Raw genomic sequence first — 16,985 nt, forward strand, 5'->3', positions numbered from 1 at the left:
TGCGAATAATTTAGAAAAGAACCTTCAAGCCTTGCTAAGGGCTGTGTTTCTTCTTCATGTGATTTGAGGATGACAAATTTCAGGGGCTATGACATTATGAAGAAAGGTAGAAACAGCTGATCTTTTTGCTCATATTCCTCTTCCTTTCGAATGATTATCAACATTTTAAGGAAAGTTCTCAAATCAAAGCCTTTTCCCAACTACACACATGCAAGCCTACTCCAGTTGTAAAGTTACTGACATATTAGTCGATTGTCAGACTTTATTGTTGATGGGTGATAAAAGAGAATGGGCTCTCCAAACTACTTTCTTGAAAGTAGTAATATAATAGGCACAAGCTAATTCCTGTTTTTACATTCTGTAACTAGCTGTTGCAATCTTTCTTGTTCGGCTTGAGTGCATTAATTTAATATAAGATTATTTTGTATACGGCAAGGGTATACTGTACTAGGCAACAAATTATTATTCTCTCCGTCTCATAATAGATACTCACTTTAAAGATGAGTCATAGTTTTTAAAGTAGACATTTATTTTGGGACGGAAAAAATATTTTTAATCTTGGTAGTGTCGTGTAATAAGTCATGCGGAGTCATTTTATAGGTTTTTTTTTTTTTTTTTGAAAAGTCACGCGGAGTCATTTTATTGGGTTTTTCATCTTAACTTTCCTTCTCTTGAATTCTTTTAAAATGTTACTTTTCACACATTGTAGACAGCTGTCGGAAAATTCATAATTCAATTCCAACCCGTCCTAAATTATAAAACTTGACAAATTCAATTTATGAACCCAACATATTTAATATGTATTATGATTTGGATGTGTTTAGTTATTTGATGTTTTTAACTTATTAACTTTTGATGCATTTGTTATTTCAATTATAAAATAGTTAAAATTATTTATTTATTTATTTTTATAGCAACTCGAATTCTAATTGGGAATAACAACTCCAAATTCAATCGGAGTTTAAAAAATTAAAAAAAAAAAAAAAAACAAAAAAAAAAATTTAAATTGAATTAGATTAAGGTTAAAGATTTCGTACATCCAGTTTAAGCCTCCAATCCTCGGGGTTGCACCAGTTGGTAGGTTCAGACTCGGATCAACTGATAGAGGACGAGTGCCGTCTTTGCAGACTTTTGCCGTTAACTTTTCGATTTTCACAATTAACCGCTACAAAAATCGAGCGATCCAAGATCAAGAAGATAGTACATGGTAATTAGTAAATCTTCCGTTAGGATTTTGCCACGTGCCAAACAATCGCTGCGGGACTCACATTTTTCTTTTCCCCACCGACTATAAAGAGCACCAGATTTTTATCCTCCTTTCCGTTTCGGCCACGTCTGACGACTCCTCTCTCTCTCTCTCTCTCTCTCTCTCTCTCTCTCTCAAGAATAGGAACAGAGCCCCATGGTCTCGAAATCAAGCGACTCTGCATCTAAACTCAGAGTCAGTTTCTCTCTCTCTTTCTCTGGATCTTTGAGTTCTTTATGCTACTACTGAATTGGTTAACCAACCATTCATCACTGTTGGAATCGAAGAAACTTCGATTATTTTTTAATGGAATCATCCTAGGTTTACTATCTTTGTCATAATACAACATATGGTTGAAAGACTAAACATTCTTTCCATCGGATCAAAGATTTGCAACTGTAGACTGAAAATTATTAGAATTCGACAGTCCATAGGAAGTGGAGTTTTCTCGACTGTACGTTTGGGCGGGGAAATTAGAAATTTATCTTTAAATCTATAATTCACCTCAACTAAGAACCCTGAGTGGGAGAGAGGTTTGTTTTATTGACTACAGTATATCAAAATAAGAATGAAACTTTAAATCCCATTCCTCCCCCTCTTTTGTCTGAGTAGCTCCTTGAACCTCCCTGTGCCTCCCTCTTCTCCCTTTGCCTCGTGTGTAAACCTCGACACCCATTCTTCTAGATGGATCAGAAAGATTCAGCCCATTGTGTCTCTCCATCCTTCCTCGTCAGGTCCAAGGCATGATGGGCCAGTCTCACATTCCGGTCCAACCTTAAGTTCATTCCTCAGTCCCATGAAATTTCTCTTTAAATCACGTGGGCTAGCAGCTTCGGTAACAAAGCGAGAATCCCGGGTCTGTCTCTGCGCCCATTATTACTCTCCAACCTTTCTTGCCGATGACGTCCACAATAAGATGGGTCAGACCCGCACACAATCCCGCGTGCTACCCCAGCTTTAGCTGAATCCTACAGCACGCGGGTGACACTCCCGAGGGACCAGCAGATTTAGCGCGATCTGAATTCTGAACGGTCACATCTCAGTGCGCCACGCGCGGTCGGTCTCTTATCTTCTTTCACCCTCATTTCCGGCGCGTGTCCTCCCCTTCTTCTTCCTCACACATACTTCACTGATCTCTGGTACGCTCTCTCCTTTAGCCACTCTTGAATTTCAATATCTCCTTTCACCCCTTTGCTAAGAATCTTGTTCCACTCTTCCTCCTTCATTAAGAAAGCCCCATGGCTTCCTTCAAGACTTTCCGTCGTGGGCACCAGTTCTGGTGAAATCTCCTCCCAGATTGATTCTCTCTAACAAAGACGATCATCATGAATGAACACTTCTTTCGGACAGTCAGAGCCCAGTTTCACCGTGATTCGAACGCTCTCCGCATCCCTCGTTTCATCTGCTTCGGCACACACAAAACCACCGCATAACTCCCCTACTTCAACAAAGAGGGCCTGGCGCCAGAGGTGTAAAGGGAGCCCAAATAGCCGAATCTTTTTGAGTCCTTTATCTTTTAGCACACCTGAACCACCGCATAACTGACCCGTTTGCTACAGCCAGCCAAAATTTGTGGATTGTAAGTTTATTTTAATTTTACAAAGAGATGCCTAATAAAGGTTTGAGGCTTATACTTTTATTCTGAGTAATTCTGAGCATGTTATGTTCTGTTTCAGTGCCTGTCATTGGTGGTGAGTTCACAACTGATGGTGCTTTTGCCACGTACCATAATTTTAAGGATATGAGTAGTGCTGCTGATGAAACAGAAAGCCTTTCTGATATTGATGATACTGAGGTGTGTGGCTTGTTTGCATTAGCATATATTGTTATCTCTAATTTTCATGTAACGTTGCATTATGTGCATATCCTACCTTCTTTTTGTTTTCCTCTTTAGAGTTGTAGCAGGGGCCTGCCTGCCAGAAGAAAGCTGGTGCATTATTTTTGGTCATTCTAACTATTTGGCATTAGACATGGATCCTTTTATGCCATTACATTTAATATTCATCCACATACTTCTGTTGGGTTGTAATTTTTTCTACTCTCTTGTCTGATCCAAGTTGCTACCTGTTGTCCTTTCTTCTCCACATCAGCCACACAAAAATTACTTGTCTTATCAAAGTTGCTACCTGTTGTCCTTTCTTCTCCTTATCAACCCAACAAAGTTCTCCACCAATATTCCAAGCAATTGTGAACACCTGGAACATATGCTTTCTTGTCCAATTCTGAATAAATATGAAAGACAACTTAGTTCATCGAAGCCCTTGTCCCAGCTTGTTTCCATTTTTTTTTCCCTCTTTTATGGAAATATTGAAGGCTCAATTTTAATTCTATGAAATTTTTGTATGAATGAGTGGCAATTGGTTGAGTCATGGGTTGAGTGTTTACAGTGACACAATATTCATAACTTGCATTTGCATGACTTCCGGCTCTTATCCTGGAGCACTTGAATGAGAGAGTTTCCTTTTTGTTTTGTCTAGAACATCTGGATGTTAACTATCATCATTAATGAAATTACCTGCGCATCAAATGCCGCTACCATTGTTCTAATTTTATAAACATATTATTGAAGAATCAACAAGGCCTAGCTAGGCCAACAGAGTACAACAAAAGTAACTAAACAAACTTACAACCACAGCCTATGAGAGTGCAACCACCAAACTAGAGCTCAAACCAGCATTAAGAAAAGAAAGCTAAACAACTGCCATAGCAACAACAGATGAAAATCAAATTTCTGCCCAGTATGAGCAATATGAAACTAAACACAGAACCAGAAATCACATTCCAGTAAAAGCTCCAGCAAATTTGAGAGAACCAAGCAGAGAGAAAGCCATCAGGAAGGCATGAACCACTGAGCCATTTGTCAAATATAGTCTGGTAGATTCCAAACTAATTGAATGTGCTTATTAGCAGCAGTAGCATGAAACCCATTCAAAGGTGAAATCCTAAATCTCACAGCATTGGAGATTTTGGAGATAATTGACATCTTTGCAACTATGTGGATGACCCTCAAAAACATAATCTGTTGATATACGGCGGAGATGAAAAATCTATCATTCTTTTCAATCCAAATATATTAGACAGAGGGTAAGAGTTTTAAAAGAATATCTCTGAGAGTTTTCCCTTTAAAGGAGTCTTATTTATAATTATTCTCCTAAATTATTGAAAAAATATTGGAAAACAATATTTTTAGCTCGGCTACTAATACTTGTTTCAAGTGGCCATGCCGAGGGACTTTATAGGAAGTTATAATGTGGTGAAGTAGTGTTAATTATGAATTTATAATTCTACGGAAGATGATAAATTAAAAGGTACTTCTGGAACCATGGGGGCTAAGGGGGCAACACTACTTTCCCCAATTGTGTTTGTTCTCTTGGCTCTCTGAACTTGTTTTGTGTTTGAGAGTTTGTTCGGCCAACTGTGATTTACCAATATTCCATTGATGAACTCATCTGAATTTTCATGTTTGCATTATTGAATTTTTGCGGCATAGGTCAATGGCTACCTTAACAGTGAGGAGAAGAGTCGGTACAAAAAGGTCATCGGGGAAGAAATGAACGAAGAATATCTTCAGGTGATATATTTCTTGACTCATCTGCGTAGATCTTTCCATGAAATGCACAATTTTTTGGCAATGTACTTAATCCGGGTAGATATAATGTATGCTTAACTTATGGTTTTGCAGGAACAAGCAGCCAAGGAAGCGGCAGCTGTTGCTGCTATTAAGGATTTTAGTGCGGCTTCAGGTGATTTTCGTGCTGCATGCGAACTTGCTTCTGCTGCCGCTGCTGCTGTTGCAAAATCAAGAGAAGAGGTGCATGGTCATTTGTCATTATTCATCGTTTTCTTTATGTGGTGCGACTTGTATGATGCTTTCAAAGTTCTGAAATAAATGATAAAGAAATGAAAGAGAGGAGTTACTTGGAGATAAAGTGGATTCGGGTGTGCCCCTGAATTAAGTAGGTCCAACCTTTTGCAAGTAAATAAAGATCCATTATCAAGAGAAATAAATAGTATTAATTGATTTATTTTTTACTTATCAAAAAAAAATATTATCAACAGAAATAAATAAATAAATTGTTAGCTGTCCCTGTTCTAGACTTTATTCATATTTTCAATAATAACCTTGATAGATGAAGCTTGGTGAATACAAAATAAAGAATATAAACTGACATAACTAAGCACGCTATGGTTCGTAATACTAACCTCTTTTCGTGAACCAAAGGTGAAGCTCGCTTGATTATAGGTTTTTCTTCATCATTTTCTTTAAGTTTCGAGAAGCTTTTATTGGGTTATTCCTTAGAGATTTCCTTTTTGGCGAATATTCTTTTCTTGCATCACCTTATTCTCTAGTCCAAGAGACATTGATCCTCCCTTGGAAGTACTTCCAAAACTTTGAATTATATATGTTTTTAAAGTTGCGCTGGAGAGAAAGAGACAAACGGATGTCCTTTCTGATTATATTAGACATAGGGCTCAAAACAAATCGAGGCGAATCCAGTAGTGACTGTCTGAACTTTGCTCAGTTCAATGGTGGTGAATTTGATCTTGGTTTAATCTCAAGTCAAGATTGGCTGACCTAGTTCAAACTTGGGTCAACAATTTTCAACCAAGATCTGGCTCTGCTAAGCTTGGTTTGCTTTCCATGATTGTTCTCAAGTTGATGGTCCACCAGTTTCGACCTAGAATCAGTAGAAAAGGTTTTGCTTCAATGAGAGAGTAAAATGAAAAGAAATGGTCCACCGTCCAGCCAAAAACAAATAAAAAATCTGTGGAGAGAAAGAGAGTCTGGATTTGCACCTCTTGGTTATCCTGAAGAAAATGTAATAAACAGCATATGGATCAAATCTTAAGTCTGTAGTGGACTTCACCTATAATGATGAGCAGGAAATGGAACCCAAAGAAAAGAAAATGTAAAAAGCGGGCTGAAGAGGAAAGAAGTTCTAGAGTTGAAGGTTTTGGTACATTGTCCAAAAACTCTCGAACTCTAGTGGAATAAAGAACGAAAGGAGTTTACTGCTTCTCTCAAGTATTGGAAATTTTGGCTAGATGCTTCATTTGAACATTGACACACTGCCAAAAGTTGCGGGGCTAATTGGCTTGACTTCACCTATTCGCCTTTTCATAGTCATTTGTTCCAATGCATGGTGTTCTGTTCAGATCATATGAAAGGAGTTGTTGTCATCATGTGCTTGGCTTATAAAACAAATGAGCCTGAGAACTGAGAACCAAATCTAGCTTAACTCATTCTCTTCCCTGAACAAGCTATGAGCCAAGTGTTCATGAACAATCTTATATGGTTACATTCTATTATTCAATTTCTCATAGTGTGTATCAAAATTGGAACTGAAAATAAATGCGATATTTTTTTTTTTCCTTTAAAGAATTATGTATCAATGACAATTTATTTTTTTATTTTTTGGGTAATGTTCCTTAAACATTATGTTTGATATGCATTCACATATTTTTTGAATTTATTATTTATATAAAATATGTTTTGAACTCGAATTTATTAACTTAAAATCCAGTTTGATTCAACACTACACATGAAGAGATTTGAATGAATTATTTCTTAACTTAATCTCCTACCTCCTCTTTCTACAATTTATAATGAAATCAGAAACAAAGACAAAGACAGGCTTTGGAAGCTAAGAATGCTGGTCCTGCTCAAACTGCTGCAGAAACGACCCGCAACATGTTTACTAAGAAGGTAAGTAACTGAAAAATTAGGTATAATATAGCGTTGCAAGTTTAGCATTAAGGCATATAGTATCAACGATACATACTAACGAATTTTACTTAACCTTATCCCAATCATTTGGATTCATTTGAATGAATCCTGTTTCGTAATACTGCCATCACATCTTTATTTGAATCCATCCCATATTTATTTTTTAATGTTGTTCTAATTCCTGTTTGTTATGCTTCACAGAGATTGGGTTCGAAAAGCAACTATGATGTATTGGAGACTCTATTTGATGATGATGTATGTTGATTCTTCGTTTGGTTTTTGTTTTCATAATTTTTTGTCAAATTCATGGTTTTAGAAATACTTTGCTTCAGAAAGTGCAATGTTTGAATTCCAGCATTGCAATAAGGAATTTGACACTAGTAATATAACCATTAAATTGACCAGTAAGTGGATTGATTTCAGACAGAATCCGCATAGATCCTATTAGGGTTTGTCGAGTCAAAAACCTGAAAATCTGTTTTAGGAACCCAATGGATATGCAGTGCTGATTCAAATGAATAAAACAGCCAAAAACGGGTGTAGTGCTGATATGCGTAGAATTGTTCATACTTTTTATAGTTTATAGTAAGTATGGAGTAATTTGAATTCTCTATTTCACTCTCCAAACATCTTTGCAGCTGGCTTCAGATGCAAAACGAAACCGCTCCGACTCTCATTGTGACAGAAGTGTCACCAGGCAACAACCTGACGAGGAAGAAACTAAATCTGGCACCACGTCCAATAATGATGATCAGGGACAGGATGATGAATATATGGAAGTTAATGATTGTGATTATGGCGCGGAAGTTAATGATTGTGATTATGAAGGAATAAGGTGAACACGGGCTTCTAGACACGGAAAGGTACCAACCCAACCGTTCGGCAATGGCATTTGCATGAGTATTGATATCTTACCAATTGGTGGATCCAAAAATATAGTTAGGATACAGAGGTAAGTGAATACAGTTGTAGAAGGCATACGGATTTGGAATACAGAAGTTTATAGTAATTTTTTATGTGCAGAATCTTGACTTAGAAAGTTCGATTGGTCTCTAGCTGTTGTCTTCTTCCTTCCTCTACATTTTTTTTTTTTAGTTGTTTTCAGGATCCCACTTCAACCCTTTAAAAACTAATAATAGCAGAACATACAAAATTTGTTACAGTAATTGATAGAGCCTTTTGGTGGTCATGTACTTCAGTTTTAGTTGACAAAAGTTTAGACATATTCTTCTCAAAAATAGGAACTCTTATAATTTTTTAAAAATGTCTGCAACTCCTGATATTGCAGTGAACCCCAATGCTATATCAATATTTTCCTTCGTTTAAAACCACTATCATTTTAGTTTGACTGAAATTAATTTAAGATCATCTTTTAAATTTAGAGCTTCAGACATTTGCAACTATAGGTATGATCAATTGGGGAATTGAAAAAAAGTAATATATATATATATATATATATATATATATATATATATATATATATATGTATGTATGTATGTATATACCCTAGTTTAAGAGTCGTGTTTGTCAATTAAGCCCACTATGACAACAATCTGTTTTCTACACCCAAGGGTCCAACCAAAGAAGTGGGCTGAGTGATTGCCCTTGGATTTATAAGGTGTGGGGTTCACATAAGTCTCATTAAAATGAGTCGCCACACATCCGAATACCACCAATCTTGTGACAATTGATTGATCTAAAAAGATAATCTACCTTGATGGCTTCCATTATTCTGACAAATCTCCTACCTTGTAATATCCCCTCATTACAGTCAAAATTAAAAATTTTAAATAATAATAAATTGGTTGACCGTTTTACTTGTTAGTATGTTGCCAAAGAAGTATCCCACAGATTGGGCCCCAGCATGGCCTTTTTAACCATTATACAACAATTTGTATCCATGTTTGTTATGTCTTATTTTCACAGAGCTTTGTGTGCGATTTGCTTAATTTTAAAAGAGTAGGAGTATTTTTAATACATTTTTTTAGATATGGGTGAGAACGCTACACATAGTATATATTAGGGGTGTTTTATACACTTGAACTTAAAAATTATTAAATGATCTTAGACCACTTAAATGATTAACTTGCCATTAAAAGGGCAAAATGTGACTTCCCTTCATTTTATTGAAATTGAATTGCAAATTTCAATTCAAAAAATCAATTCAGATTCCAAAATTGAATTTAAATTTTTGTAGGAAAATTTCAAAACACTGGATAACATTTATACAATTCTCATTAGTGAACCTAAAAATTGGTACAACCACTCCCAACCCAAAAGGAGAATCTAATTTTAGACTTGATATGAAAACCACTTCCCTTCCTCCACTTTCTATTCTTCTCTCTATTTCTTTTCATATCCTCCCTCCTAAACATATATAGCTCAATGCCATTGTATAAATAAAAATATGCCCCCACTAGATCAACTGCTCTGGTCTAGAAAATCACGTGGACCATTGGTCAAGTAAATACATTTAGGCTGCAGCTGATCCAATCCATCCTGATTAGTGTCCAAATATACTGGTCCAGTTTATCAATTTAACAAAATATGCAGAAACTATTTTGTATGCAAGCCCAAATCAGTGGGTGGAGTTGGCCTACCTAGTATTGAAAACCTTTAATAGGGCTACAATGCTAAAACATCTATGACATAATTTATTAGACTGCAATAGCTCATGGGTTCTATGGGACAACCGACTACCTGATCAGGAGCAAGAGGGCTGAAATGCTAAAACATCTATGGCACATTTCATCAAACAGCAACAGCTCATGGGTTCTATAGACAAATAAGTACCTGATCAGGAATAGATGCCTGTGGGAAATCAAAGCTTACAGCAGTGAAGCCATACAAAACTCTTAAATCCCCTTCTCAACTCATGGATCTCCCTCCTCTAACAAACCCATGGCTACTTTGAGCTTGGGCTTGATCAGGCTATTCGGCCCATAACCCTCTAAAGGGAAACAAGTCACGCGAACACACGCGAAGTACTAATTGGACAGCAAATTTGTCTCTCTTTCTTTAATTCTGTTGGTTGCACTTTTTGTTTCTGCAGAGAACGGAACCGTCCGTAAAGGAGACAGAGCAGAGAAAGTTTATGGAGAGAATGGGAGTGACAACGGAGAGAGAATGTGAGTGATAAACAAGTTACGCGAACACGCGTGAAGTAGAAATTGACGGCAAATTTGTCTCTCTCTTAATTCTGTTGGTTGCAAATTTTGTTTCCGCAGAGAATGGAACCTTGAAAGAAAGCTGAGGAAGTTTTAGACAGAGAATGTGAGTGATAAAGGAGAGAGAGCGAGGGGATATTTTAGAAATAGAAAGTAAGGGATTTATTAATTTCCTCTAAGAGAGAGTTTGGGAGAGTTTTAGAGAGAGAGTGAGGGACCTCTGAGAGAAAATTTTAGATTGGGTTTGAGAGAGAGAGCCAGAAAATGCAGGGTCTGATGTCTACGTTCTCTAGAGTTTTTCGCAGTGCGACATACCATAGGATATACACAAAGCCTGCCATCGAGGTGAAACTCTCTTATTCTCACACACACACACACACACATATATATATAAACTTACTTTTAAGATTTGGGTATTCGGATACCATCTCTGTATATAACTTTTCATCTGATCTGCTTTGGGTACCCATTTTTTGTTTATATATTTATTTTGGGTTTAATCTGTAATTTTCATTTTGGTTATGAACATTTAGCTGCAGAAAATGCAAGGCCTAATGTTGTTCTCGAGAGTTTTTCGCAGTACGACGTACCATAGGATATACACAAAGCCTGCCATCGAGGTGAAACTCTCTTACTCTAACACACACACACACACACACACACACACACACACACACATATATGAACTTTTGAGATTTGGGTTTTGGGATACCATCTCTGTATATAACTTTTCATTAGATCTGCTTTGGGTATTCCCATTTTTTGCTTATTTATTTATTTTGGGTTTAATTTGTTTTTTTCATTTTGGTTATGAACATTTAGCTGTTTGATGTTTGCCATTGAAGTATTTTATAGCCTATTTTGACTCTTTCTTTGGTTTTAAGGTTCTGTACTTCCATCTGATATTATCCGCGTTCTTTTTGGGAATTGGTGCCTCTTGTCATGGCTCTGTTTTTTTCTCGCCCTTACTTTTTAAATCCAACAAAATTAATATATATATATATATATATATATATATATATATATATATATATATATATGTATTTTAAATTAAAGGTATTGTACAATGCATGAAATGAAATTGTGTAGGAAATTACTGAAATGCATTGAATGAAAGAAATAAAGTACGCTTGAAGTAAGTCAGCCAAATGCAGCAACAAAATTTGTTTGTTTGTTTGCTCGTTTTTTTATAAAGTTAAATAATTTTAGGCTTCTGTGTTTAGTATTTAATTAATTTTCAGATTAGTTTGCTTTATGGGTTAGGATTTTATAGTCTGTAGAAGGGATTGTAATACTCTGTTTTGAAGTCTGTGAATGATGAATTGAGAATTATGGCTTGCTACGTTTTGGGAGATTTTGACGAATTTTTTTCCTTTTCCTTCTTTTTTTCTTTTACCTATTCTTATTCTCTTCTTACTTCTAGTCTAAAATTTCTTAACTACTATCGTCTACTTAAAGCCAAACGTTAAACAATCAAAACCCTGATTGACCCTGATCTCTCCCCAAAACTCTTATCCCCTCCTAGTGTTAGATCTTATAACTGTAAACATGCAGCAATAGAGCTTGTTTTTGCATGATAAAGGAGAATCAATGTTAATGAAACTAATGCCTATGTTTTGTCTTTTAGGTTGGTGATGCACATCAGAAACGTAAGAAAGGCATATGTGGTGCCAAAGGTGGTGATAAGGAGGTAACCTTATCATTTTACAGGTGTGACCCATTGGGTGTTTCTACTAATTCTCTTTATTACAAAATGGTTTTGCATGATATTAATTTAGATTGTTAGGGTAGACATGTCACCCAACTTTTCTATTCATTTCTTCAGTTTTTTCCTATATATATAGTTTTTTCCTATATATATATATATATATATATATATTGGTATTCTTAGAGAAATTTTCTTTTTAATGTTAGCTAATCTATGCGAGTCAAGGTTCATCATAACTAAGTTAAGGATCTTTCTAACAATATGTTGCTACTATTGCTGTTGTTTTAACTAATCCTATCCATTTGGACATTCATGAATATGATCTTCTAGGATCACCCTCTTCAAGGATGACACAGATGCAAAATTTCTGATATTTTTGACCTACACAAAAACTTTTTCCTCAAACCTATCCACAAAAGTCTAAATGATTCTCCATAGATGTAGAGTTTCTCTTTTGAACCCTAAAAAATGAAGTACTAAGCATAAAGCACTTCAACACCCCTAACATAGACTCTACCCCGGTCCATCAAAGACCTCCTATGCATCTCTCACCACAAATCCAACCACAAGCATAGGGGGCAACTCTCCAAGCGCCTCTGATTTGGGATCCCACTGAACAACCTCTCCAGACCTCAAGCGAGCTCTTTTGTGGATTCTAGCATGAACTAACAAATCCCAAAGATGGCATAAAGCATGGCCAAACAGTTCCTAGCTATTAAGTAATGCAAGAGTTGGTGATACCAACTCTTTATCCTTCTTGAGCATGCAACACCAATTAACAAAGATCTTAGGTTGTCCATTATCTGGATCCCCCCTAGAGCTGTTGTCCATCCAAAGAAAGTCACCTTTAAAGGTGCTAGAACTGCCGTCCATCCAAAGAAAGTCACCTTTAAAGGTGCTTTGATGCACCAGATAACCTTCCTTAGAAAGGAGGTCTCCTCAGTGTCCACTAATCTGTTGTAGAAAGACCGCAACTCAAATCTCCCATGACAAGAGCCTTCCTAAGCCACTCATGTAGGATTGCTTCACTGATTTTATTGGATGATTTTTTCCGTGTCTTTACAGGTGGTGAACAGGTGAAGGTTAAATCATGAATTATAATTATGTTTTTAATTTCCTCCATTGTCTTCCTTTTCTTTGAGGTAGACCTTTCTTTTCTCTAAGGATTTATAGTTTGCTGATGGCAGACTGTGATGTTTCCAATTTTCGGCATTTTTCATTTTTTTCAGGCCGGACGGTCTCGTGTGGGACCCGCTACCGGAGTTGTTGCATCAGGGGATTTTAGTTGGGTCCATTTGCATCATATTCATTTTATTTTATGTGTTTTAAGTGATTGTGAATTAAATGTGTATATGTATGTGGGTGGTGTAAAAAGAAATAAAGATAAAACAAAAAGAAAATTTAATTTTTAGTGGTGGGTTCTACCACCATCTTAAAGGGGCAAAGCGACTACAAATGGTCTCAAATCTCTCTTTCTCGCGCAGGTCTCTCTCTCCTCTCATTTTCTTTTCATTTTTCTTTTTCTTGAAACTTCAATTTTCTCTTCCACGTTTCGGCTAATCGGTCGGGTTTCGGGTCTAGGTTCCTTGACGGAAAATGTTCCTCTCATCGTTCTCTATCACATAGTCAAAGGGTTTATTTTTCAGAGGAGCGATGATTATTTTATGAATTTTTGAAATTTGTGGATCTAAGGCTTTGGATGGGGTTTTGGGCCACTTAAAGTTGGATTTCGAAGCTCACCCTCTGGAATAGTAGAATCACCTCATCGACGGCTACGTTCTCACCGAACAGTTTTCTGTTCTGCCACCGTTGACCGGCGTTGACTTTTGTTGACCACGTTGACCGGCGTTGACTTTTCTGGCCGGAAATGTATTTTGGCTACTTTTGAGGTAGGGGTCTCTAATCCATACAATCTTGCACCTTAGTGAGTTAATTTTACTTGAATTATGTTCTAACATGCTAAATAGTGTTGATTGTATTTTGAAGTAACTTGATTTGTGTAGATGAAATATATGAACATGTGAAATAATCAAAACTGTATGAAAAACATGCTCTATTTAAATTGATTGCCTTGAGAATGACATGATTGTTGTGTTAGAAAATCTATGCCTATGTGTGTTGATGATATTATGAGAAGCATGTCTATGTGTAATGGAATTTGTAATTTGTATGCCTAATTAACTTGAATTCTTGCAAGTTACTTATGTGTTGTATGTATGTTAAAGGGAAACATGATTACCTATTTTAGAGATTCGAATTGCAAAGTACGAGTGAAAGTTGTATGGTTGAATTAACGAATTGAAGCATGATGCATAAATGCATCCATTGGGAAAGGAAAATGGGAAAAATGTTTTGAAAGCAAATGAAATGATTTTGGGTAAAGGTTTTGAAAAGTGTTTGTGAAAATCGGACGCCTAGGAGGCCCCTAGTGGTCCGTGGTGTTAGTGTAGTCTAGAGGGAAGTATAGTTGAGCTAACTAGGCCGGATGCGACACCTTGGAGGTGCCTTATGGTCGTGGATAGTTAGTCAACCCTCTCCTCGTGACGCCATAGAGGTGCTATGGGTCGGATAACACTAACGGTTTGGATGTTGAAACGGAAATGTTTCGAAAAATGAAGAGTGATATGAGCATGGCATTGCACTTTATTGGCATACATGGCGTGATTGTGACTTGGATGGTATATGTGTTTATATTAGATGCTATGGTTATGGTATACATTTCCGGTATAGTATGATCCCGTTCTCTTATTTTCTATTTTATATGTGGATTCACGGGGTCATAAGAAGTGTGTCTTAGACACTTCCTACTGAGCTTATGCTCACCCCTTTATTATTAACATTTTTCAGGACATGGAAGGGAAGTGGTGGACGACGCTCCTCCACAGGGTTCGATGGGTCAGTGAACTGTTTTGACATATTTCGTAACTATAATCTCATTTTTTTATTATTGCTATTGCTATTTTTTTTAAAACCCTGTGACGACATGTATATTATATACATTGACATAGGAAAGAACGGTAATGTCCTTAGTTGACCTCGGGTTCGGATAAGGACCCGGTTAGCGATTCAGACCCTCGGGTTTGGGTCGTTACAAATTTGGTATCAGAGCTATGGTTCGAATACCATTAGGACGACGGGTAAAGGCCTACTTAGGATTGCATGCGGAAGTTGAATTGCATGATTATGTGCTACGTATTAAAGTGTTTAAATTTTTGAGAAACATGCCTACTTGTTTACTTACTTCTTTGCTTATTTGCTTATGTGATCACATGTTTATGTGTTCACGGTTTTGAAAGACATGCTTTCTCGATAAGTGTTCACATGCTTATGTGTTTAAATGCCCGTAAATATAAATGAAGTGTACAGGTTATATGAAAGCATGTTAATTATGATAAAATGACAAGTATAAGAAATGTGGTGATAACAAGTGGTAGGCACGGTGTGTGCAGTTTCGTTTTAATGATAATATGGCATATAGTGAGCACGGTAAGTGCAAACATGTTTCGTATGGTATGGTGGGTTTCATTCATTTTGTGTGTGTGTGTGTATATATATATATATATATATATTCTTCTGTGTTTATGCGGTCGAGCATGGGGTGGTTGCTAGTACGGTAGAGTACTTATTGCAGCATTGATGGTTGTACAGGTTTTGACCTGAGTAAGGGAGGAGCTCTGTTGCTCTAGGGTTGTTTGGGTGCCGGTTCTTCTCGAACAAATGATGTAGGTCTTTAGCTCGTGGATCGAGCTATTCGGTGCAGGGTTGCTTCAGTTTTCTCGTTATTTTTAGAGCGTAGTGCTTGGGGCACGGCTTTTGAATGATTGCGTATGGCATAGTGCAATGTCCAGGTGAGATATGTGGGTTTCATGTGTTAGTGCATGGGTTTTGCAACCGGAAAGGTCAGGTGTACGGAGTGAGGGTTTCTTGGGAGAAAGGTGTTACCTTAGGAGGTTAGTGGTTACAATTTGGTGCAGAGGTTCTTTTCGAACTGGTCATGGTAGGTATGACAGAAGTTGTTTGAGTCACGAATTTAGTCTATGGGTTATAGATGTGTACTGTGAGTGTTCTGGTGCGGTCTAAGAAAGTGTGTTGGTTACGGTTGGTTGATGGGTGATTTTTTTCATTTCGAAAAGTTATGGGAGTGTGTTACAGGTAATCGATTTTTGGTGGGTCGATTGCATGGGTCGGTCGATGAATGGGGTTCTGGGTTGGCACGATTGTCTAGAGAGTCTCGAGGTAGAGTATAATGGTTAGTTTAGTTTTGTAGTATAGGATTGCACGATAAGGTGGGTAGTATGTGGTCATTGGTATGTTTGGTTGTTGTGGATAAAATGATTGATGGTAGGTATTGTGTTGCTAAATGGATTATGTATTAGAATTTGAAAGTTATGGACTGGAGTTGAATTTCATGTTGCGTCTGGGGTAGGAGGAAGTAGTGTTTGTTGAATTTGAAAGCTATGGACTGACGATTGGAATGTTTGGGATAAGGGTGACCTCGTAGGTTTAGCTGGTAGCCCCATTTGACTTTTGTCAGGGCCAAGAGTGTTTTGAGGAACGGTAAAGAATGAGAGTGATGGTGTTGGCGTTAAGGCGTAAGGCTTCTTTGACTGAGTGTGTAGTCAGCTATGTTACCCGGACTCGGATACGGGTGTCGGACTCGGGTACGTGTCTAGAGGTCGGATCCATCTATCTATTAAATTATAGGACACGGGGACACGGAATAAAAGTGTCCAAAACTCGGACACGGGTACTTGGACACGGCATAGAAAATAGTATATTGGAGTATTAAAGAGTTTAAAGACATATATATAGGCAGTTAGGCATACAACCATACATGAATGCATGATACATGACAGTATATTAGTAATTTAGTATGATATAAATTATATAATTATAACTTATAAGTACCTTATTGGTTTATCACTTTATTGTGATTCTGTGAATACTGAATTCCCACACTTGCACTTGTACAGTTGCACTGCACCATAATACTTTAGTGACTTTAGCCTTCAATTACATATCAGTATATCACCATTGATCACACTTGCACAATCCGCACTTTGCAAGTTTGCACCTGAAATATTAAATTGAAATTTATCTTATGTTGTGAACTTAATAAAAAAAATAAACAAATGC

At 36.9% G+C, this 16,985-nt stretch overlaps 1 protein-coding gene across 3 annotated transcripts; it reads left to right on the forward strand.

The window, feature by feature from the left end:
• The first annotated feature begins 1,355 nt into the window (after window positions 1-1,355).
• On the forward strand, window positions 1,356-8,017 carry LOC132279099 (transcription factor IIIB 60 kDa subunit-like). Of its 3 annotated transcripts, XM_059781028.1 has the most exons (8): window positions 1,453-2,385; window positions 2,477-2,825; window positions 2,923-3,041; window positions 4,737-4,817; window positions 4,929-5,057; window positions 6,864-6,953; window positions 7,176-7,229; window positions 7,613-8,017. In XM_059781028.1, the coding sequence occupies exons 3-8, from the start codon at window positions 2,988-2,990 to the stop codon at window positions 7,811-7,813; spliced, it is 609 nt and encodes a 202-aa protein (XP_059637011.1). In that variant the 5' UTR covers window positions 1,453-2,385; window positions 2,477-2,825; window positions 2,923-2,987; the 3' UTR covers window positions 7,814-8,017. The 3 variants fall into 3 exon arrangements, with proteins under 3 accessions (XP_059637009.1, XP_059637011.1, XP_059637010.1); XM_059781026.1 differs by lacking the exons at window positions 1,453-2,385; window positions 2,477-2,825 and adding an exon at window positions 1,356-1,441; XM_059781027.1 differs by having other exon boundaries at window positions 1,453-2,825.
• The last annotated feature ends 8,968 nt before the right edge of the window (window positions 8,018-16,985 follow it).

The sequence above is a fragment of the Cornus florida genome, unplaced genomic scaffold, assembly GCF_030987335.1.
Source record: "Cornus florida cultivar Cherokee Brave unplaced genomic scaffold, ASM3098733v1 CherokeeBrave_3.0.0_Hap2_Chr10, whole genome shotgun sequence".
Taxonomy (NCBI): domain Eukaryota; kingdom Viridiplantae; phylum Streptophyta; class Magnoliopsida; order Cornales; family Cornaceae; genus Cornus; species Cornus florida.

Coding starts and splice junctions, on each gene's coding strand:
- LOC132279099 (XM_059781026.1), top strand. Junction 3,042..4,736: donor CTGATATTGATGATACTGAG/GTGTGTGGCTTG, acceptor TTTGCGGCATAG/GTCAATGGCTACCTTAACAG. Junction 6,954..7,175: donor GCAACATGTTTACTAAGAAG/GTAAGTAACTGA, acceptor TATGCTTCACAG/AGATTGGGTTCGAAAAGCAA.